General features: G+C 34.3%; 1 protein-coding gene across 2 annotated transcripts in view; it reads left to right on the top strand.

Annotated features, from left to right (window-relative positions):
* DYNC2H1 (dynein cytoplasmic 2 heavy chain 1) overlaps positions 1-24,902 on the top strand; it is a 380,690-nt gene that overhangs the window by 301,786 nt on the left and 54,002 nt on the right. For both annotated transcript variants that reach the window (XM_059068297.2, XM_067038564.1), the window contains 2 exons: positions 2,434-2,643; positions 16,682-16,771. In XM_059068297.2, the coding sequence (XP_058924280.1) occupies positions 2,434-2,643; positions 16,682-16,771 (300 nt within the window). The remainder of the gene's footprint in view (positions 1-2,433; positions 2,644-16,681; positions 16,772-24,902) is intronic.

The following is a 24,902-nucleotide window of genomic DNA, read 5'->3' as shown; positions in this document are numbered from 1 at the left end:
TACACTTAGCTTTTTAATGACAAGATGAACTTTAAAATGTCAAAGATATCCTTCAGAAGTGTATGATTCAATCAATTGTATTTGTGAAAAAAGAAAAAGCTTTTCTTATAACCAATTGACTAAAGATATGACTGTCGTCCCTCAGTTTCACTAAAAAGCGTACTATAATGATGAGTTATAATTTACTCATGGTGATTTTAGCTATTTGAATTATAAATAATACTTAATTTAAGTTTTTTTGTTTTAAGGTTATGTAATACTCTAACATGTTACTACTGCTATAAATCTTCTCTATACTTCATCCTTTTAGAATGTATAAGGTATCTACATTTATTTTTGAGTTAAAGTTATTTTACATTAATTTTTTATCAAAATTTTGTGATGGCCTATAGGAAATGGATTACATTATAATATATATTACAATATATTTTGATGTCTTCTGCTATATTTTTCTCAGTCATTACTTTATCAAAGCTTATATCACAGTGTGTCTTACTATTCATTTTTTCACAATTTTTTTCATCGTTCATTAATCAAACAGTTTTTGAGATCCTACTATATGCTGTTTTCTCCTCTGTCCTTCTGTTCTTATTGCTGAACTTACATCATTTTACTTGATAGTTACTAGACCAGCACTATGCAATAGAAATATGATGTGAAACACAAATGGGAGCCATATTTTTAATTTAAAATTTTCTACCAGCCACATTTAAATAAGTATGAAGAAACAAGTGAAATTACTTTTGATAATATATTTTATTTAACCTGTTACATTCAAAATATTAGCATTTCAATGTGTTATCAATATAAAAAAATATTAATGTGGTATTTTACATCCTTTTTTCATATTGCCTTTGAAATTCAGCTGGTATTTTACACTAACTGCACAACTCTAGACCATAGTTCTTACTTGAACTCTATTTGAATTTTAAGTATTTTTGATAGTTACTCTCCCAAATCAGCCTTTTTAACAGTTCGGTAAGTTTCTGTTTTCTTACATTATAGAGAAGTGTAATCTTGCTTGAATGACCTAAGTTTGGGTGTTCTTCTATAAAGTAATAGCGCAAACAGTGCAAATTTGTATCATCAATTTAATAGGATGGATAAAAATCCATAAACTAAATTATTATTTGCTAATCTTTGCCAGTCTTAGTATAAGATTGATAAAGATTTAAGTACCACATATTATTCACTTCCAGGAATGGTTTTTAATATAAGGAGTTATGGAAAGTCTATAACCTAAATTTTATGTCAGTTTTATTATTTAATTGATTGAGGTTGGAGATGTGTTAAGTAATATTTATTGCATGCTGTGGTTCAGATAGTTAATTTCAATCTAGGGGATAATAATTCTAATTAATTTTCATAATATTATACTCTTTCTCTTCTAGATTTAGTTTTGAGTTCACCACCATTTATTTAAGTGGGTATATTTATGTACATTTTTATGTCTATCAAAAATGATTTCAGCAACTTTAATATTTTAAATATAGCAGTAATAGAAATAAAATGCCTAAATTTGAACTCATAGCCTAAATCTATCCTCAGGAATGATCTCATGCCAATAAAATTTATTTCATGATTATTTATTTAACGGCAATAGCCATGCTAGATCACCATTTTATGATATTAAGTTGTCATGCCAGATACGTGAAAAAGAGACAGTGCTCTCATGGAAGATATGAATGTGACAACCATTAGAACAAAGAGAGGGGATCCTTAACTAGGATTGTAAGCAGAATATATAGAGAAAATTAAGATAATGGAGAGCAGATAAGAGTACAGGACTTCCCAGATTTATCTCTTGACAGTTCTTTGACACTTTTAGAATACTATTGAAGGTGATTTGTTTTCCTCCTAACCACATAAGCTGTTTAGAAACATCTGGGATTCCTTGAGTTTTTCTTAACAATTTGAGAAGCCCTAGAAGTTCCATGTATCAGAGCCTCTGTTAAAGTATAGACATAGAAATAAATACTAAGATATAATATTCACTGGTACAAGATCTTTAGTGTGATTTTTCTAATATACATACAGGTAATTTTCAAATTGAATTAAATGTCCATTCACATATTTTTCATAGCCATGATTCCTTCTGCTCTCCTTACAGCAGCAGAGTGGTAATTTAGCTGTGTTGCTCTCTTTGCATTGGCTTACAGTGTGCCATTCTTACCATTTTCCACCTATATTGACTGCTCCTTCTCAGCATGGTTCCCTTTTCTCAGTTCCCACCCCCACACCATTTCAGTGTTGGTGAACTCCAGAATTCCCTTCCTATGTATTTACAGATTTAATAAATTTGGCCAGTCATAAAAGAGAGTATTTCAAAACAAGATAGACCAGCAAAAGGTTTTAATAACTTTTGAATGTTTTAATGTATCGGTAATTTGTGTTACTTTTCAGTAAATATGACATGACGTGTTATCTTTTTAGAATTCAAACCTGATTCATCAGAAAGTGTTGCCTCCTAATGATCGACAAGGATCTCCAATATTATCGTTCATCGTTCTTGAACAATTTAATGCCATTCGCTTAGTACAAAGTGTTCATCAGTCTCTTGCTGCTCTCAGCAAAGTCATCAGAGGAGCCACCTTATTGAGTTCAGAAGTACAGAAATTGGCAAGTGCTTTATTAAACCAAAAGGTGAGCCAATACTATATATATATATGTGGGGTTTTTTTTCATTAATATAAGTGGCTCTTCCATCAGGTATATATTTGTCAGGAGTCTTACAGTTTACTGTAAACCGTAACTATAACAGAAAACCCAATTTAAAGTAGCTGAAGCCATATAGGAATTAATTGGCTGTTGTAACTGAAGGATCCAAGGGTAGCTAGCATTAAGTCAGCTTAGCAGGAGCTTAAAATTGTCATTAGGATCCCAGCTTGTGTTATTTATCTACCTCTTTAGTCATATTGTGTGTGTATGTGTATGTGTACATCCTCCGTATTAATTTCACTTTTGGGTGGGTCCTCTACACGTGGTGGTATCCCAGCAGTCCGAGTCTTATATCCTCTGAGTTCTAAGTCCAACAGAAAGAACACCTGTTTCCTGGCAACTCAAGCAAAAAATCTTGGGATTAGCTTTGATTCATACAAAATGGCTTGTGTTTTATGCCTAGTCCCATACTAGTTCTGTGGGTAGGGTATGCAAAGCTCTCATTGGCTAGGGCTTTAGCCAAATGCCTAACCCAGGAGCTGGGGATAGATTCAGCTCAATCTGTAACACATTTACAGAGGGGAAGCACCCTCTAAATGTTAGTTGTTTTTGTCACTGTTACTTTAAGAGAATTTCATTGTGTGAAAAACAGCTTTTGGAGCAGTCATCTGATAAAATTGTGCAAAATGAGTTTATAGAAGTAGGGATACCTTGTATGTTACTATTTATTCATCTCAGTTAGAGGTGGTTAAGGAATAGAATAGGGTAGTTCAAGAGGGTTCTATGTAATATTAATGAAAAATATGGAAGGTAGTGGCAAACATGGTTTCTTGTTTTACTTCTACTGTTAACCATCTGGGTAATCTGTGGCATAAACACTTGAAAAAAATGAATAACTTAAATTATTTTATGATTGTAATATAATGTGGCTTACAATAGATCTTATTAACAGATAACAAAGAACTAAATGGGTTTTATTATATGAAACATTTTCCTTGAATAAGACCAAAGAATGGTATTTTAGACAAGGGTCATAGATTTTTAATTCTTTATAACATTTCTTCATTTTCCCTTGGCCCATTAAGATCTGCTAAGTATTTCCTATTTGGTATAGCAACAGGACCTGATGACTTATTTCTTAAAAATATGTTTATGTAAGATGTATGCAATCTCATTGTTAATTTATTAAATTAAGTATTCTACATTACACTTTGATTTAAGAAATATAGCCTCTGAAATATCACTATTTTTGAAATACTTGTATAATTTGCATGAAAGTGAATTTGTTAAAATTCTTTCAAAGGATAAAAAATGTGTTTTACTAAGCATATTTAAATTCTATCACAGATAGTGGCTTTGGAAATATTTCAGGGTGTTTGGTGAAACTCAAATGAGATTTGGCTGAGTTTCACTAGAATAAGATCAATAAAATAATTTTGACATTTACTTTCTAATGAGCTTTACCAAAAATTTGAATCTAGTACTATCCCATTTATTTCAGGATAAAAGTTTAATGTTTTATTACATTTGAATGTGACAAGTTTTGAATTATGTGATATGATTTAATGTAATTTAGGAAATAGTTCAGTACTTGACATTTTCTTTACTGTATCTGAAATGATTGGACTAAGAATTTTCCTAAAGAGAATTATGACTTTTATTTCCTTGACACTTTTCTGGTGATCTACTGAAACTTTTTTTGTAAAAAGTTAAAATATTTATAATTTGTTTGTTAAGGACAATGATATTGTAGAATATTGTTATTTTTCTTTTACATATTAGAACAAAGGCTTTAAATCATGATTTAAAAGATATGCCAAAATTGAAAAGATAGAACACTAAATTACCTCATCTTTCTTGCTGAATAATCACTAAGGGTATTACCACTTTGTAGAAATCAAGAGATTGTGTTGCTTTTAAAAAAAAGTATTTTAATAGTACCGCTTTAAACCCAATGTAAGTATTTCCTGTATATTTCACTTTATCCTAAGGTACTGGGTAGTAACCCTAAATGGCTTTTTAATTTTTTAAATCAGGGAGTCACTCAACAATACAGCACAATTGCTAATGGATCCTGAATCTTTAAAATAAGTTTCCAAACAACTGGTGTTTAACCTTGTTCAGATCACTGACAGTTTTGAAAATTGAAGGAAAAAGATGCACTCTCTTAAAATATATATATACACACACATAAAGCTTTATTATATAACTTCAGGATATCTAAGAGTTAAGATCTCCTCTGCTAGAAAGGTGTTTCCTTTCACTCCTTTCTCTGCCATGGTCTTCTTTATAGCAGTGTCTCTCAAAGCATGGTCTCAAGACCAATAGCATCAGTAGTATCACCTGAGAACTTCGTAAAATTATGAATTCTCAGGCCCCACCTCAGACTGTTTGATCGTAAACTCTAAGTGTGTTGCCCTGCAATCTGTTTTTTATCCATCCCTTGAGGTGGGTCTGATGCATGCTAAGGTTTGAGAAATGCTGTTCTGTAGTGAGAAGTCTCATAAAAATGTCAGCAGCACCTGCTTTCTCATCTTGTGCTGTCTCCACTCCACTTCGTAACCACCTGTGCCACCTCCGTCATTGCTTTTCCAGTCTTTGGGAGAAAAGAAAAGATAAAGTTGTTCTTATAAAATGGTTGGAGACCCCATCTTTTCTTAAAGGCCCCCCTTTTAAAATTTACCTACCTTCATACAAATAAGTTCTTAGAAAAGTCATACCCAAACTATTTTACCAAATGATAATTATTAATGTTGAATAATTATCATTTTTCCATTAGAATAAAGTAGTAGCTTATGTTTTATATATAACATTTTACCAGTTATAGTACACTTGTGTGGCCCTTATCTAATTTTCTACTCTCATCACCTTCCTTTTACTTAGATTAGAAAACTGAAGCTGAAAGGAGTTGGTATTCTGGTAGAGTGTCAAAGCCCATACTGCAGTCCTGATATTGTGTTTCCTAGTTAAGTATTCTTTGCACTTCATCTCTCATTGAATATTTTGTTAATTTGATCATGAAGCTAGATGGTAGTCTTTGTAACAAGAGGCAGATATCAGCTTTATGAAGACTGAACTCCACATACACATCTCCACAGGCCTACTAAATACTAGGATGGAATTGCCCCACCTCCTCATCTCTAGCTTTACTTACAATCAAAATTTGATTATGTATACTTGTAAATGGAAATCAGTTTTTATTGATCTATGTAAGAACAAAGGGGCCTGTAAATACCCAGAGTCTCTAGTATCTTGGAATTCTGCTCCAGTATCCCTAACTTATAACCACAATATGCCATGATAAGAGAATATATTTAGGTGAACTTAGATGAAATGTACAAATTCCTTGAAAGATAGAAACTACCAAAGCTCATTCAAGAAGAAATAGGTAACCCATAGCCTATATCTATTAAGGAAGTTGAATTTGTTATTAAAAACCTTCCCACAAAGAGAGCTCCTAGAACCCACTGGGAAATCTAACAAATATTTATTGAAGAAATAATACCAAATCTGTAAACTATTTCAGAAAATAGAAGAGGCAGGAATACTTCCCTGCTTTTTCTGTGGGACCAGCATTGCCTGATAATAAAAACTAACAAATACATCATAATAAAAGAAATCTACAGACTAATTTCCTTCATGAATATAGACACTAAAATTCTTACCAATATATTAACAAATTGAATCCAAAAAAGTATAAAAATGGATAACCAAGTATGGTTTATCTTAAGAATACAAGTTTGAGTTAATAAAAAAATCGATGTTATTTACCATTTTAATAACTAATTTTAAAAATCGTGATTATCTTTATAGAGACAGAAAAAGCATTTGACAAAATTCAGCATCCAGTCATGACAAAACCTTTCACTAAATTGGAATTTGAGGTGAACCTTCTTAACCAGATAAAGGTCACCTGTGAAAAACCTATAGCTAACATAAAAGACTGAATGTTTTCCCCCTAAGATTGGTAATAAAACATTGAGGTCACCAATTCTTTTCAGCATTATACTGAAGGTCCTAGCTAGCGCAACAAGTTAAGAAAAGGAAATAGAAGCCATACAAACTGGAAACGAAGAAGGAAACCTGTCTTCTTTTTGTAGAGGATATGATGAACTATTCATAAGATCTTAAGAAATATAAAAGCTCTACGGCTAGTAAGAGAGTTTAAGTTTAGCAAGCTTTTGGTAAATACATTAAAAATTATGTATATCCTGGAAACAAACCATTGAGTATTGAAATGCAAAAGTACCATTTGTAATAATAGCAGAAAGATGATATATCGGGATTAAATTGACAAAAGATGTGTAAAACTTTTGTACATACTGAAAACTACAAAACACTGATGAGTGAAATTTAAAAAGACCTAAATAAATGGAAAGATGCACTGAAAGTTGTACTGTGTTCACAGATCAGGAGACCCATTATTACTGTTAAGATGTTAGTCTTTTCCAGATTGATTTTGAGATTCAACACAGTCCCAATAAAAAACCTCTGTAGAATTTTTTTGTAGTGATTGAGAATTTGATTCAAATAAAATGCAAAAGACCTAGCGTAGCCTAAACAATTTTGAAAAAGAAGAGTAAAATGGAAGATCTTACTCTTCATGATTTCAAGACTTATTAAGATATTATAATCAAAGCAATGTGGTAATGGTATAAAGATAGATATATAGCTCAATAGAACAGAATAAAGAGTTCAGAAATAGACCCACAGATATATGATCAATTCATTTTCACCAAATATACTGGGGCAATTAAATGGAGAAAGGGAAATTTCTTTAACAAATGGTAGTATAACAATTAAATAGCCAAAAGCCTAATAATAATAATAATAGTAATACATACATCTGTAACTCCAAACATATATAAAAATTATCCCCAAATTTATCACACTGTTATGAAAATTCAAAGTAAGCCACAGACTAGGGGAAAAGATTTGCAAGACATACCTCTAACCAAGGAATATATATCTAGGAATATTAAAAAGAAATCAATTCAAAAATGCAAAGATAAGCATCCCAGTTTTAAAAATGAGAAAGAAGATTTGAATAGACAATTTATCAAGAAAATGTACATATATTTAATTATACCAACATGACATTGGCCTAATGAATTTATCACAGAAAACAATGCAGAAAGAATCCATAAATTCTTAAAATCTCAGAGAATGTAAAAACATATATTCGACATATGTTCAACATGTTGAACATTATTTTGAAATAAATTTCACAGAAGTAAATATACATTTAATCTATTTTTATTAGATTTTATTAGATGGAAAAATTTATAGATTATCATTTTACATGCTGAACATATTTGATGATTCACTTATCATTTTTCCCAAAGCTTCATTATAAGTATTTTTAATGCTTCCAGTTGTATGTGTATGCTATGCTGAGGATGCTATGAATCTGTTACATATTGGAAAGACAGATATTAAATAATACTTGTTTTAAAATGTACATACGTTTTTAATAGAATTTATGATTCTCCACCAGTAACCATTTTCAATCATCAGGTCCTTTCTCAAGGTGCCTTTAAAATTATTTTGGTATGCTGTACTAATCACAACAGCAATGTGTTTTACCAGTTATCCGGTTTGTTTATTTCCTTGCTTGACTCTTTAATTTTTTTGGTAATTCTGGGTTAATTTAGTTAAATTTTTGTGCTAATGTTGTCATGATTCAATCCCTAAATTGACCTCTTGCCTTCAAATTGTTATGTAAATTTGAATTTTTTTAAATAACTATAGTGACCTTCAAATTTATCACCCAAACTATAGTTTTAAGAGTGAAAGGGACTCCTACCTGGATGGAACTCTGGGACAATAGGGATCATTAGGCAAATTGGATGTATGGACAACTTATTTATAACTCTATTTTTTCAAAATGTGCAAGGATGGAGGAGGAGTTGGGATTTTTTTTTTAAAATTAGTAATTGGATGATATAATATTTAGCAAACATTTATTGACCATCTACCATGGACTCTCTGTACCATGCCAGGCCCTAGAGATAGGAAAAATACATAGTACATGGTCTCTGTATTCAATGAGGTCAAAGTGGGTAACAAAAATATTATCAAGCACATAATGCTGGCATAGACTCAAGAAGGAAACTGGTTTCTTCTTTTCCTTTCTCAAATTTTTCCAATGAAGTTTTGTAATTGTGGCAATATACATATATCATAAAATTTATCTTTTTAACCATTTTAAGTGTACAGTTCAGTAATGTTAAGTACATTCACACTGTTGTGCAACCAATCTCCAGAACTCTTTCCATTTTACAAAACTGAAATGCTACCCATTTAAACAACTTCCCATTCCCCCACCACCTAGCCCCCAGCAACCACCATTCTCCTTTCTATCTCTATGAATTTGACTACTCTAGGTACCTCATATAAGTAGAATCAAGCAGCATTTGTCTTTTGGTGACTGCTTTGTATCACTAGGCATAATATCCTCAAGGTTCATCCATACTGTAGCCTGTGTCAGTATTTCCCTTTTTTTTCAGTGCTGAATAATTTTCCATTGTATGTATATGCAGATGGTCCCCGACTTAAGGTGGTTTCTACTCTATGATGACGCAAAGGTGATATGTATTCAGTAGAAACCATACTTTGAATTTTGAAGTTTGATCTTTTCCCTGGCTAGCAATATGTGGTACATTATGCTCAAAATGCTGGGCAACACAGAGAGCTGCAGCTCTCAGTCAGCCACTCAGTCATCAGGGTGAACAATTGATACGCTGCAACCATTCTGTTTCTATACAGCCATTCTGTTTTTCACTTTCAGTGCAGTATTCCATAACTTACTTGAGATATCCTACACTTTATTATAAAATATTCTTTGTGTTAGATGATTTTGCCCAACCATAGGCTAATGTAAGTGTTCTAGGCACGTTTAAAATAGGCTAGCCTACGTTATGATGTTTGGTGGTTTAGGTGTGTTAAATGCATTTTTGACTTGCAATATTTTCAACTTCCAATGGGTTTATCTGCACGTGGCCCCACTGTAAGTCGACAAAGGTCTGTATCAGATTTTGTTTATCCATTCATCCATCAATGGATTGCTTCTACCTTTCCAAACTTTTTATAACTTAGTGTAATCTCTTAATAAGTATTTTATAATTTTTTAATGGAAAACAGAAGTTACATGTTCTGAGAAAGCAAATAATATGAGTCTCTTTAAAGGGAAGACACAAAATAAAAAGATTTTTAAAATAAGATTCATATTTTAAAAGAAAATAATTCAGTTAAATAAATCTCTTGGATCTGAAAGTCCTTAGTTTGTTCTGGTGCTGTTTTATAGATTGTTTCTCTGTACTATTAAGAAAATTGAAATCTTTGGCTCTAAATAAAGATCTTAGTAAGATTAAATCAGAAAGCATTCTAACTTTTATCACAAATTATCTTCTGAGTTGTACTTTCTCTTCCAAATAGAAGAGAGGCTATTCTATTAGATCCTTTCTATATAGTAAGGGCTCTATTATTAGAGTGTTTTACTCTGCAGCTATCTTTATCCTTCTGAAATATAACTCTCTAATCATGTATATGTGTGTAAAATGGATTTTAGCTAATTTAATTAATTGTACAAATTTGTAAGTTATGGCTAGTATAGGAGTTAGTGATAATTTGTAAACTGTCCATATGGGTTAATCACTTCATGTGAAATTGAAATTACAATGAACTATACATTTTTTTCCTTTTTTCCTTTCTCCTTGTCTTTAAAAAAATGTAAACTGAATTCTGTTTTCCCACCTACAGTGAAATCCCAGTGCAACTTCCAGTGCTTGAAATAAATAGCAATTTCCATGCCGTCTCCCTGTGTCAGACACTGCAATAAGCTTGAGTCAAATGAAAGTCGATTCATTTCCAAAAACTATAATCCAGTGTTGGCTTAACTTCAGCAGTGTGCAGATACTGGATTACCAGTGTCACACTCATGTGAGGATCAGCACGTCATTTTTATTAGTAGGATAGTGGTGTTTGTCAGTAGTATAGATAATTATGTTATTAAATGAAAAGGGAAAAGAGTTACTAACTGTGGTCCTTTTTTTTAAAGTTCATATAGTAAACATATTAAGGTTGTGGAATGGAACTTAAAACATCCAAGATTATGTACTAGAATGTTTACTTGTACAGGTCACTTAACCTTTTTCTACCTTGGTTTCTAAATGTTCGAAAAGGGAGTAATAACTGTATCCATCTCAGAGGGTTGATGTGAAGTCTAAAGGGTTAATACAGGTGAAATGCTGAGAACAGTGCCTGCACATGTAAGTGCTGCACAGTTTTTCTACAGTACCTTCCTAATTCACCTCTCTGACTGCAGTTTCATCACCCTAATGCTTGTTCTCCCTATTTCTACTAGGATAATCTTTCTAAAATCCAAATATGATTGTGTCACTTCCCTAGTTAAAGTGTAATTTAGTTTTATCATTGCTTTCCAGATTAAGCTTCTCAGTATAAACATTCAAAAGCTTCATGGTCTGACCATCAGCCCAGTTGTCTCATGTCTTTTTTTATTAATGCCCCTTCCTTTTCTTACTGTCTTTCTTTACTGTAAGCTGTTTATCTTTTGAGACTCACCTCAAGCATTATCTCCACCAGAAAGCCTTTCCTGACTCTTGTCCTTAGGCACAGTTTGAATTTGGTGTACTTACATCTGTGTTCACGAGCACAGTGCTTGTCATTATCAGGGAACTTACTGTACTGTCTGTAGCTGTCTTCTTTTATTATTTATTTCCCCCTCTAGCGCAAACTTCTGTGAACAGGGATTGTGTTATATAACTTTGTATCCACAGGACCTAACAAATGATTGACAAATAGCAGCTGTTTAACAGGTGATTGCAGAGTTGTCAATTAATTAATTGATGCTTGAAAAAGAGTGAATTAGGAAATCTGCTTGTATCCTGTTTTGCTTTTATGACATCTTTCATGAAAAGCATGGGATAACAAAACGTTTACATTTAGAGTTAGACCTGGGTTCAAGTTCTCTACCAAAAAAAGTTAAATAAAACCTACTCTAAGCCTTAGTTTCCCCATAATTATAACTTTAATTCCCAACACATAATTGTCATGTTGAATCTTCACGAAACTAGCAGCAACCTTCTGCAAAATATATGTGCTTGATTGCATGTACTCCCCCTTCATCAAAATCACACATATACTGATCTTCCCTCCTCCCTCTTTGGAGCTGTTTCTCAGAACTATCTGAAATGCTGTCTCCCGGGCTATAGTCCTCATTTTGCCCCAAGTAAAACTTAATGCACAACTCTCACATTGTGCATTTTTCTTCAGTTGACAAATCTCGAATGGTGTAATATAGAAATTACATTATAGAAATGTAAAATACATTGGAGTCAGAATTAATGCTGACAGACTCTAGAATTAGGTTACCTGGGTTCACATCCTGGACTTGCCATTTACCAGCTCTGTGATTTTGGATATGCTGTTCTCTTTGTGTCTCCATTTTCTCCTCTGTGAAATGGAAATTACAATAGTACCTGCTTCCGGTACATATCCAGCGCTCAGCAGTTACTAACACATAAACGTTAGCTTAAAAAGTCCCCTCCAGTTCTGTCTACCTTTGTCAAAATTCAACACAACTTTCAAAGCTTAACAGATACTTCCTTTACTAAGATTTCTTTGATTAAATCATTGTTTTCCTCTTAGCTCCAGAAACATGCTATATAAGTCATTCTTAAAACACCATTAGGGGACTTCCCTGGTGGCACAGTGGTTGAGAATCTGCCTGCCGATGCAGGGGACACAGGTTCGTGACCCGGTCCAGGATGATCCCACATGCCGCAGAGCGGCTGGGCCCATGAGCCATGGCCAATGAGCCTGCGCGTCCGGAGCCTGTGCTCCACGACAGGAGAGGCCACAACAGTGAGAGGCCCGCATACCAAAAAAAAAAAAAAAAAAAAACAAACCACCATTAGGGACATGAGCTGTGTATCTCCTTTACTGGTTTCTAACGCTCTTTAGGGTACAGATTTTATTCCTCATTGTTTTCTATCATATCACTATCATTTATCACATTACTTCTGTCATATCACATATCATGTTGTAATTCTCTACATAGGATTTAGCACTATGTAGTCTTTTTCTTATAATATATTTAGAAATAAGTATATTGCCTTTATCCCCCAGTAAAATGTAAGCTCCATGATAGCCAGGACCTTGTAATACCTGCACATTATAGGCTCTCAGTAATTGCTGAATGGATGGACAATAAAGACTTGAATATGTATTGAATGAAAGTATTACATCTGACACTAATATTGATAGCTCTCTTAGTTATCTATTGCTGTGTAATAAATCACTCTAGAATTTAGTGACACAAAACAATGAAAAGTTATCACATTACAGTTTCTGTGAGTTGCGATCTAGGGGTAGCTTAGCTGGGTGTTCTGTCTTAGGGTCTCCCACAAGTCTGCTGTCAGGTGTCACCAGGGCTTCTCAGAGCACATACGGGATGGCTCTTGGCAGCCCTCATGTCCTCGCTTATTGTTGACTGGACATATCTGTTCCTTGCTACATGGGCATCTCCATAAAGCAACTCAAAGTATGCAACTTTTTCACAGAGAGTGAACAAGGAAGAGATGAAGAGAAAGTGAGCTAGACAGAAGTCACAATATTTGTACCCTACTCTCAGAAGTGGCTTCTCATCACTTTTGCCATATTCTTTCATTTGAAGCAAGTCCCTAAAACCAGTTCATACTCAAGGTGAGGGAATTTCACAAGGATGGATATGAATGCCAAGTGGCAGGGATCACTGGGAGCATCTTAAACGTTGCCTACCACAGTAACTTATTTTATGTAATTAAACACTATATAAAGGAGCTATCTTTCTACAACAGGAAAAGCATAAAACTTAGAATGTGAAAACCTGACCTATCAGCTGTCTATTGCTACATAATAAACGACCCTGAAACTAAATGGCTGAAAACAAGAACAATCATTTATTTCGCTCATGAGTGTGCAGTTTGGGCAGGGTCTGGTGGGGAAGGCTTGTCTTTGCTTCGTGTGACACCAGCTGAGTCAGTTCAGCTTATAGCAGGAGGATCTACTTAATGGATGCTCAGTCATGGGGCTGGCTAGGTGGTGCTGAGTATTGGCTGGTAGTCTATCAGGACTGATGGCTAGAGGCCTTGGTTGCTCTCTAGATGTCTCTACATGGGCCTCTCTATATGGACTACTTGGCTTCTTCACAACATGGTATCTTGGTTCTAAAAGTGTATACCCCAAGAAAGAGGAAATGAAAGCTGTGAATTTGTTAAGACCTAGATCTGAAAAGTGATAAAGCGTCACTTCTCCCTTATTCTGTTGGTCAGGTTGTCAAGGGGTGGGGTGGACATAGATCTCAACTCTCAATGGGCAGAGTATCAAGTAATTTTGGGACCATGTTTTGAAGCTGCTGCTGTCTGCCCTTTGGGTACAAATTATTTGCATGTCTCCCACATGTAAAATGCAGTCATCTCCTTCCAAGTTTCCCCAGATGTCTCATTTCTTTACAGACTCAGGCCGGATGTTGTCATCAAAATCAGGTGGAAGTATGGGTAAGGCTTCTTGGGTTTGGTTCTTCAAAAACAGTTTCTCAAGCATGGTTTTCAACTAAAGACCTATGATGTGCAGAGATAAGTTATTTGTCCCCTACAAACCCAACATAAAATGGTAGGACAGGTAACTGCAATAGACATTCCCACTCAAAAAATGAGGAAATGGGAGGCTCACGTGTCCTTAGCAATTCTGAAGTCTAAGCAAGCTTATGGTTTCAGTTCCTTTATTAGGATTCCATGTTGTTCCCTGGGAATAATTATCCATGGCTCTTGGTTTTGCCCTCTGAGCTGTTGATTCTCATCTCTTAATTATCTACACATTTCAATAAGATTTAGCCATGTTTGCAGCTAGTGGTTTTCTCAACCTGCTTCCCACCCGTAGGGATTCTGGGGTCCAAAGTTCTCATTTAATTGTTCCCTCTTTTCCCCATTAATCCCAAACAGATGAAGCTTACACCAGAACAATATTCTAAGATCTTGAGTTTGCTTTGAATCTCATTGAGATTCACAACATTAGACAAAAACTATGACCATAAATCTTGTGATAAGCCTTTTTCTCTATCTTAGGCTTCTTGTGTGTTGGCTGTGGGACAACACCCTTAAGATTTATCGAAGCCTTATTGTTTAACAGAAAGGATCTGCAAGGCATGCCCTTAAGGTCCCAAGAGTACTTTTGTCTGTCTGAGATTGTTTCCTCCCTTTCCTTTAAGTCCTCAAAGTCCCTTAGACCTCCACTATTCTCTTAGAAGTCCTTTACGTTTTCACTTATGTTCTGTTGAAGGTTCTTCCAGCTTCAGCCCACCACCCAGTCTCAAATCTAGTGCCATATGTTTTAGGTTTTTGTTAAGGTAGAACCCTACTTCTGGATACCAAAGAACTGTATCAGTTAAGTCTTGCTGTATAACAAATCCCACCAAAACTTACCAGGTTAAAACATAATAATTTTTTTAAAATCATTTTATTTTAAGCTTACAGATCTGAAATTTGGATAGACTTTGGTAGAGAAAGCTTGTCCCTTCCACTCTGCTCACTCATGTGGCTGGCAAGTCAGTGCTGCCTGAGAGCTGGGAGCCTCAGTTTATCTCCACCTGGGCCTCTCCAAAAATTGGACTTCACAATATGTTGGATGGGTTCCAAGATCAAGAGTCACAAAAGACAGGAAATACAAGCAACCAATTTCTTAAGACCTGGACCTGGAAACTGGCACCACATCACTTCTGCTATATTCACAGGATACTTATTTAAGAAGAAGAGCAGACTTCAAGTCTCCACAGGAGAATTGTCAAAGGATTTAGGAGTCATGTTTTAAAATCATCACACCTGTTTCAGTTCACAGCATAGCTCCAGCACTTAGCTACCATATTCCTAAGAAGGCTTACTTCATTCACCTAGAGTAATTGAACTAGATGTTTTCTAAGGTCTTTTTTTCACTGTAAGGTTTGTTATCTTACAATTTCCATTTTCCATACATTGTTGATATACTCTAGCCTGGAGTAGTTTCTCATCTATGTAATCAGACAGTGTTTGGGGTTAAGAAATTGATGTTCTCTCCTTATTTTTCCACTTGAGAAAAATAAGTATTAAATTTGAATGATAGTTACATAATATTTGAAAAATCCATAAAACTCTCACAGAAAAGGTATAATATTATAATGAATGTATTGATGGAGAATGTCACTTAAAAGAAGGTCAGATATTAAAAAGGTAACTTTTTTAGAAAGGTTTTATTTATGTCTTTAATTTAGAGTATTTTCTGTTTTATTCTTTTTGTCATATATCTGGTGTGGTTTGGGAGATAAAATTTCTGCAATTCTGTAGGGACACAAGACTAGTTGTTCTTTCTCTTTACTACTTATAAAATGAATTTGTGAAATTTAATTTGATTTCATTACATATTGTTTCAAGAAAACATGGTTTGCTACTTTCTATATACCGGTTTATGTTCATTTGTTTATTCTTTCAAGAATTTTTCTTAAAAATATTTCCCTTTAGAGAAACAGGTCAGTTCATTCTGACTCTATTTATCGTTCAATTTTAATGAGATAAGATCAGAAAAGACATATCTTTAAAAAAAATTTTTTATTAATTTTTTTATGGAGTATGTTTGCTTTACAATGTTGTGTTAGCCTCCACTGCACAACAAAATGAATCAGCCATACACATACAGATACCCCCTCCCTTTAGGACTTCCCTCCCATTTAGGTTACCACAGTGCACTAGGTAGAGTTCCCTGTGCTATACAGTATGTTCCCATCAGTTGTCTTTTTTATACATACACTGGTATTGACACATATACATTATTGATACTATGTATAAAATAGAAAAAGACATATCTTAATGAAATGAATTCATGATACACAATGTGAATTATGCCAAAATATTTTCCCCATCACACTAATGTTAAAAGATCTTTTATATGTAATATTGTATATATAAACTTAATTTTGATCCTTTTAAAATTGCAGTGTCCTCTCACATGGCAAAGCAAGTGGGAAGGTCCAGAAGATCCTTTACAATACCTTAGAGGTCTTGTAGCTCGTGCCCTTGCAATACAGGTAAGATGAAATTATTTAGTAATTGTATTACTGTATGACAATTGTAGTATAAACTCTCATATTGTTAACCATTCTGCTAGCAACTAGTGAAAATATTATGATTTTGTTCATAGAGCACCATATATTCCTTTCTTATTCTGTCATCTGTGATTTTACCTAGCACTCTTTAACAAAAAAACTGTGTTCTGTCTGTGTAGTGTGGCTTTTCATAATTTTTGAGAATTTAGAGAAAAATCTACAATTTTAATATAGATGGATCATATAGATGGTAACTGAAACTTATAACTGTGATTAATTTGCTTTAGGGTGTGTCCGCCCTACAGGGAGCTACTTTTTTCTGTTTTATTTTGTTTTTTTCCAAATTGATCAAGTTTTTTCAGATCAGGTAAATGAAGGAAAATTGAACAGAATAAGGAATGATATAGACGGAGAAAGACAAGGTGATTAATTTTTTTAAGGAATAGAAAATGTTATAGGTCAGTTGGTGCACGCAATGTACCCCTTTTCCTGTGTGGTTTTGCACTGTCTTACTGCCTTCTTCCTCTGCTTTTTACACTGCTTTCACAAATAACATTCTTTGTCATATCAGCTTATTAGGAGTAACTTGATCAGTGTCCTTCTAAATACAGCAATCCTCATTCATTTTTTTTTTTTAGTAGTGCACATACCTGTCCGCAACTTTAACTTTTCCCTTAGCAGAACACCCTGCTTTTTACCTTACAGAGAAAATTCAAGCTATGAAATATGACCACTTGAAAATGCCTACCCTTCCCTCCCACCTACAAATTTGTCTAAACTACCCTCATCATCTTTGTTCTAATACAAAAGTAGTTGACCTTCTGCTGTTGAAGGCTCATCCCTAGAGCTGTATACTTAATTTCATCTACTCTCATCTCTTTAGACACTTCCTCTAGGGGGGCCTTGCCTTGTTGTGTAATTTCATCTTTTCCTCTCTTCTTACTCTATCCTGCCAGTCTGCAAATGGTACTCCTTTGAAGGGGCCAGAACTCCTCTGAATGTTTATTTGGCTTCCAGTATAATCAACCTCTCAGTTGTAGGATTATTGAAGAAGAAACTACTGGATCTGAAATTGAGTTTAAAATTAGTAAGTAGAGAAGAACAAGGCAGGGACTCGGATTTACCCATCTTCCTATCTACTGTTTATATGTCCGATATAATCTATCAATAAATGCCAGAAAAATGGAGGGAGAGAAGGATAGAGAAGTCAGAAGAGGAAGGACAAATAGTCCATCAGTGCTCTTAGAAAAATACAGAAATGCTCTGAAGTCCCTGGTATGTTATAATTGCATGGCTCTGATAATTTATCACTTAATATATGTATCAGTATTATTTTCATTAGATTATTTTTGTAAAGGGCAAAAACTTCATTTGCTGCCAATGGGTAGCTTTTATTACACTATATGTGTAAGTACACTTAATAATTATATGTGCATATAATAAATGTATTATTGATACTGAAATTAATATCATTTAAAGCAGTTTTACATAAATTATTACAATTTTCTGGCATGATTATTCATACTGAGTATATTGTATACTGATCATAAAAACTGAAAACTTTTTCACTGTGTGATTTTTCTAAAAAGCTTTATAGGCATTTAGCCTTAATTATAATGATAAAATATCCTTCTAAACTTCACGATAATTTTCAGGCTTGACCATAGTTTATCTTATCTTTCTACCTAGGGAATATGCAGTAATTCATCATTTATGTCACCACTTAAGGATATATTTTTATTGTTTTCCTGCCTTAATATTTTTTTTTCAGTTATGAATGTACAGATATTCGCTTCCCTAAGATAACCTTTAATGTTTGGGATTCACTTTCCATCTAGTCAAGGGTCTGCCAGGTCCTTTGATTTCATACGTGCCTTTTATGTTTCACAGATAAGTAACCAGAGCAACTTACAAAGTTTAGAGGAACAGTGTGGCTACTGAGGTGGGGAAGAAAGGGCTGAGCATATTGGGAGGGCAGGGAGAATTAGAAGTACTATTTTCAGAGATCTGAGAAAATGGCAGCTTTTGGTTATTTATGAAAGTGTAATGATCAGACTGATTCCAAACAGGTACATAGCAGGTTGAGCCCAGTTCCAGCCATGGTTTAAAATCCCAGAGCCTTTCATTTTAGGGCATAACATATAGGAAACAGAACAAGCTACTGAGAGCATTACACGTAGTGCCTGATCATTACAGGGGTTTTGTGCAAATAAGGTGAGAGTGACTGGGTCAAGATGGCATTCATTTATTTAGTCAGTCAAACATATTATAAGCAGCAACTTTATGCTAAGCTCTGAGTGAAGTACTGGAGATAAAATGATTAGTAAATTGATATAGTTTCTGCCTCACAGAATTTAAATTTCTTACATTCATTCATTTAGCAATTAAAAATTCTATCTTGGTGCCATGCACTGTGCTGAGGTTGCTGAATATAGAATGGTAAACAAAATAGACATACATTGTGTCCCAAGGAACTATCCTTACAATTTATCAGAAAAAATAGACAACCAAATAAACAGCAATAGTAAGAGTGACAAAGGAAGCCTAGCACTATGGGAGCAAATAGCAGGAGTACCTAACCTACATGGGAACAGGGAAGTGCTGCTTAAGCTGAAAGCTTAATAGGAATAGACCAAGCGAGGACAAGAGGAAAGACTGTGCCAGACAAGAGGAAGGTCAGAGTCAAGAGTAAGCCATGCACTTTCAAGTAACTAAAAGCAGAACATAGAGCGCAAGGAGGGTTCTTCAGAGATTAGGCTGGTGGAGCAGGAAGGGCCATGTTATGATACTGTATTAAGGGATTATATTTGATCATAAGGGCAAAAGGGAACACTGCGGGATATTAAGGAGAGAAATCAGATTATGCTTTAGAGGGTCATTTTTCAATATGGAGAGAGTCTTACTCTACTGGGTGACATGGGTTTAAAACTGTCCTCTAAATGCTGGTGATTTAGAGAGAGCCAGAGAACGCCTAGGTACACAAGCAGTCTCAGCCAAAGAGAGGCTTGCAGTCATTTATCCTCTGGTCTCTACTCTAAGATCCTTTAGGGCAAGGACTTTAAAAAAAATAATAATTCCACTGTATTTCTAATATGTAGCATACTGCTTTCTGAATAAATGAACAAATGAATGGACTAGATATATAAATATAATATATATAACATATTATTTCCTATTGAGACCCTAGAATTATTTTCCTGACTTCAAGTTTTTCTGCTCTTTCTTCAGAAATAACATCTTCTGAGAGTTTCTTTGGTTCCTGATTTCCACTGTTTGTTTCCCCTTTGGCCTGCAGAATAGCCTCTGCAGAAGTTCTCCCTAGTATAGTCTGATTTTTCTGTGTTGATCATTTTAAATTCCAGCATGTTCTCTATCCAGTTCATACATCTGTGGGGCCAGCATTTGCCTTTTTCCCTCTGTCTTCCTATTTTCAACTTCTCACAGTTGGATTCCTTGACTCTACATCTGCAATTTCTGTTCCAACCTAGCTCATGAGTTGATTCTATTTAAGGATATACAGACCTTCATATCGAGTACCCAGTTAGGCTTGGGTATGCTAAACAGACCAGTATTCTGCACATGTTTCATGGGCTCCTGAATGTCTCCACATTTTGCTTCTACTGCTAACCAAACTTGGGGTGCCATGTGTCATTCGCAAGATTTCATGCTCATTTTTTAGGACTGAGCTTCTCCTTAGTTTCTGTCTTTCGTTTTAAAATTTATAGTGACTTCTTGAACTCTACACAATTGTTTTGGCCTAACTCAAGCCAGTGGCTGGTACACTCATATACTACCAAATCCTGCCACCCTTCACTCTTATGAAGGATTCTTGTTTATATCAACTGTTAAGGTCCTTGAAATCTGGGGAGATTTAAGCAATAAAAAGAATTAGTTATTATTGTTATTATTATTAATAAATGCCATTCAGCATGACATATAAACTATCCTTAGAGTTTATCAGGAAAGACAGCAAATAAGCCACAACAACCAAAATTATAAAGGAAGTACAGTACTCTAGGAATAAATAGCAGAAGTACTGCAACCTAGAAGCACTTAATGCTATCTCCGTTCCTGTAATGGCCTGAATTAAGTCTGAATTAAGCCTCAGTTGGGCACTGTGTAGTAGACTATACCAAAGTACCTTTTCTACCAGCAGACACTAATGTTATGTTGCTTCCTTCCAACCCCTCCCACTGTGGAACGCTGGGAAGCATATTTTTCCCTAGTATAGGCATCAGCCCCTTCACTCTTATGTTTTACAGAGATTATTTTTAGGTGCTGCTTCCTATTTTTTGTTCAAATATTCAGGCACACAGTTTCTCGCATGTCTGCAAAGATGCTTGTTGTTAGCCACATAGATTGCTTTCACTCTTCACTTTGCATTTTACTTCTTTGGCCTACTTCAAGAAAACTAAGTCTTCATTGAAAAAAAAAAATCTGTGAGCCTCTAGCTCTTATTTCTTCCCCTTTAACCCTAATCATCAGACTGGCATTTCTAGATCTAGAAATGTAGCTCATTATGCCCTTTTTGGGTTCATCTAAATAGCTCTTCTCACTTCCCTAACAGTAAAATGTACTAGTGACCTATATTTGAGCTTCAGATCGCTTTCTTTTCTTTCAGTGCACCATTTCAAACATATACTCAAACTTTTTAAATGGTCAAATGAAGGATAGAAAGAAAAATGAATATTTATAAGAACTGAGCATATTTTGGATCTCAGGCATACATGTGCTTTACACGCGATCTAGTAATATTTATAACATATGAGGTAGATAATTTTATTTCTGTTTTTAAAGATGGGAAAAGTAAAACCCCATATTCAAGAATAGTTTACAAAATGTATATGATAAATGATAGGACTCACACTCAAGTTCCCTTTCTATAATAATATCTCAGAGTTTTTGATATCTATCAGCAATGTTTCTACCCCTTGAAACCTTTTTATAAGTTGGCCTCAAGGTCACCACACACTTTTGTTTTTTTAATCTGTCTATTTCTCTGGCTTCTCTGTTCCCTCATCTCTAATTGGATTCCCTAGAGCACAGTCCTCTGACCTTTTCTATCTATACTCCACCCATAGTGATCTCATGCCTATGAATCCCATCTAAACTTTTATTGTTCTCAGATTTATAGCTCCAGCCCAGTATACTCCCCTAACTCTGGTGTATACTCAGTATTCTCACTTGGATGTTTAATAAACATCTCAAACTTAACATATTCAAAACTGAGCTCCTGCCCTTTACTGAAAAACTTGTGCTACCCGCAGTCTTTTGCATAAAAGTAAATGACATCTCCACCCTTCTTGAGGCATAGGAACAAGGTCTTGGAATCATTGTTAACTCTTCTCCTCTCATACACTGCATCCATTCAACCAGAAAAATTACCTTGGCTGTACGTTCAAAATATTTTCCGAGACACCTCTCCACCACTTTTCACTGCTACTACCTTGATTGAAGTCATTATTGGTGCAGCTGCCGCCTGACTAGTCCTGCTTCCACCCTGGTCTCCTTTCTGGTCAGTTCTCAACCCAGCAGTCTAAATATTCTGGTCAAAGCGTCAGATTATATCACTCCTCTCTTGGAAATTTCCCCACGGTTTCTCATCTCATCCTGAGTAACAAAATCCTTATAGCAACCTACAAGATCTGGCCCGTTTACCTCTCTGATTTCCTCTCCTACTTTTTGCTTCCTAATTTATTCTGCTCCAGCCATACTTGTCTCCTTGCTTTTCAATGAACAGCCTGGCACACTCCCTCAAAGGGACTTTATTCTTCCCCTTTCCTCTACCTGGAATGCTCTCCCTCAGATATCTGCAAGGAAGTTTCTTTTTTCTTTGTTTCTTCTTTCTTTTGTTTTTTTACAAGGAAGGAAGTTTCTTTATCCCTTCAGGACCATCCTATTTCAGATTGTAACCCTCCTCTTCCTTGGTACTTTACATCCTGTTTCCCTTTTAAATTTTTTTCCATAGCTTATATCTCCACCTAATAGTCTGTATATTTTACTTATTTGTTTGTTTGTTTTCTCTGTATTCCTCCACCAAAATGGAAGCTTGATAAGGGCAGAGATTTTTGTCTGTTTACTGCTCTATCCAAGCATGTAGAACAGTGGCTTACACAAGTAGGTTTTTCAATAAATATCTGTTGAATAAATGAATGATTCAGTCAATCTTAGGGTTATTCTCAAGCAAGCTGACATAAATCTCTTTCATGCTTCCCAATCATCATGATTCATACACCTCCTGAGATTTTAGCTTCTATTTAAATCTACCCAATGAACACTATTGTTTAACTTTATACTTTGTTCCACCATCTAACATTTGAAGGCTTGTTTCATTTTCTCTTAAGATCCTGAACTTTAAAAGTAATTTTATTAAAATTACATTGTTTACTTTTCATGCCTCTTCTGAGGTGTCTTAATCTATTTTGCAAGGTTCTGCAATACTTTGCATTCCTGAAAAGGGAATCTCTTTTTTTCCCCTAACTCAGAAACTTTCACAGTCATTACTGCAGTGTTTTGCACATACTGGGTACTCCGTAAAAACGTTCATAGGAAAAGTTACATAAACAAAATCGAAAAAATAGTCTATGTGGTCAAAAACCTCCAGCATCCCTATTTTCATGTACTATACTCAGCTAGAAGAGCTACCTTATGGGTGTTTTTTATTCATATTATTTAATTTATTCATCATTTGGTGAATGTTTATTGAACTTTTATTATGTGCCATTCATTGCTCTGCCAATAAGAATCTCTGCATTTAGTGAAGGAGATATATAATAAATAAATACATTAAATTAGAATTGCATAGAAAAATACATCTTTGCCAAAATCCTGAGATTTAGGATTAACATACAGTCAAACTTTAAATTGGATTATCACCATTATAGAATGAACTTAGGGTATAGTATATCTGAAATTTTATCCAATTAAATATAGCTATTACTATAGCAGTAGAATTACAGAATTTTAGGAGTCAAAATTTGTACAAGGACAGTAATTTCTCAGTACTGTCAGCTGATTACTTCTGCCTATAGTCAACTATCTTACACATTTGGAATACTAAACAGTATTCTATGATGATTGGCAGTTTTATAGAAGCAATCCTATAAATGATGCTATTTGTACTGCTTGCAGAAGATAAATCTTGGGTCTATAAATGTGACAATATAGCAACATAATTGGCTTTCAAGATAACAAAATCTTCTCTGAATTTTTAACTACATCTCAGCTTTTATCACATGCATACCAATTTCAGCAGCTTCCTAGAGTATCACAGTAAGAGGATCTTTACAGCAGAAAACATGCAGAGAATTTAAACTCTTAAGACAAGTTTGGTTTTTTGAAGAATTGGCAGGTTCTAGCAAACAAATTACTTTCCCTGAAAGTAACCAGTGATTGTTAGTAATTATCTACTATGTTGGTGCCCTTATTTTCAAAACACTGTTTCAAGGCCTTCCTTGCTTTATACAACCATTTTTACCAGTTAAAGTATTCTGTTACATCTTGTATGAACATAGTTTATTAGTATATAACAAGACAATTGAAAAATGTCTTTTATGTCATAGAGTTTTATCTTGGTTAAAGAAGAAGAATGAAAGTTGACAATTTTTCTCCTATAGTCAATAAGTCTGTCCTATCAAATACTGTTATTATTTCTGAAAACCCAATGGAAAGTTGTGAACAAAACGTTGTGTACCTTTGATTCCTAAATCAGTCATAGTCCTCACCACTATTCTATTGTCAATGATAAATGCATGTTGATTTTCCACTCTATAATGTATCTTCTATCAGGTTCACTTTGTTGTTAGCTATTTGCAGCTGCAAAACTCTTCATAAGCAAGAAAAGCAGCGATTGGTTTCATTGTTAATTTACACATTGTCACACTTTAAAGGGACTTTAAGATATATACGCTTATCTAATTGTCTGTTGTACATAATATTAAAGTAGAATATTTAATATTACTACCAGTAATATTAACTTGTTTGTGAATAGTAAAAATAGTTTAGGAAAATATATTTCAGTAAAATGTTTTCTAGGAAGAACCTTGAACATAAGGTCTATAGCTTAAAGAAATCTCAAAACTCCTCATACTTCATGTCCTGAAAACAATTGTTA

This window comes from Kogia breviceps, chromosome 7 (assembly GCF_026419965.1).
Source record: "Kogia breviceps isolate mKogBre1 chromosome 7, mKogBre1 haplotype 1, whole genome shotgun sequence".
Classification (NCBI taxonomy): Eukaryota; Metazoa; Chordata; class Mammalia; order Artiodactyla; family Physeteridae; genus Kogia; species Kogia breviceps.
This window is presented reverse-complemented; position numbering and strand designations above follow the sequence as displayed.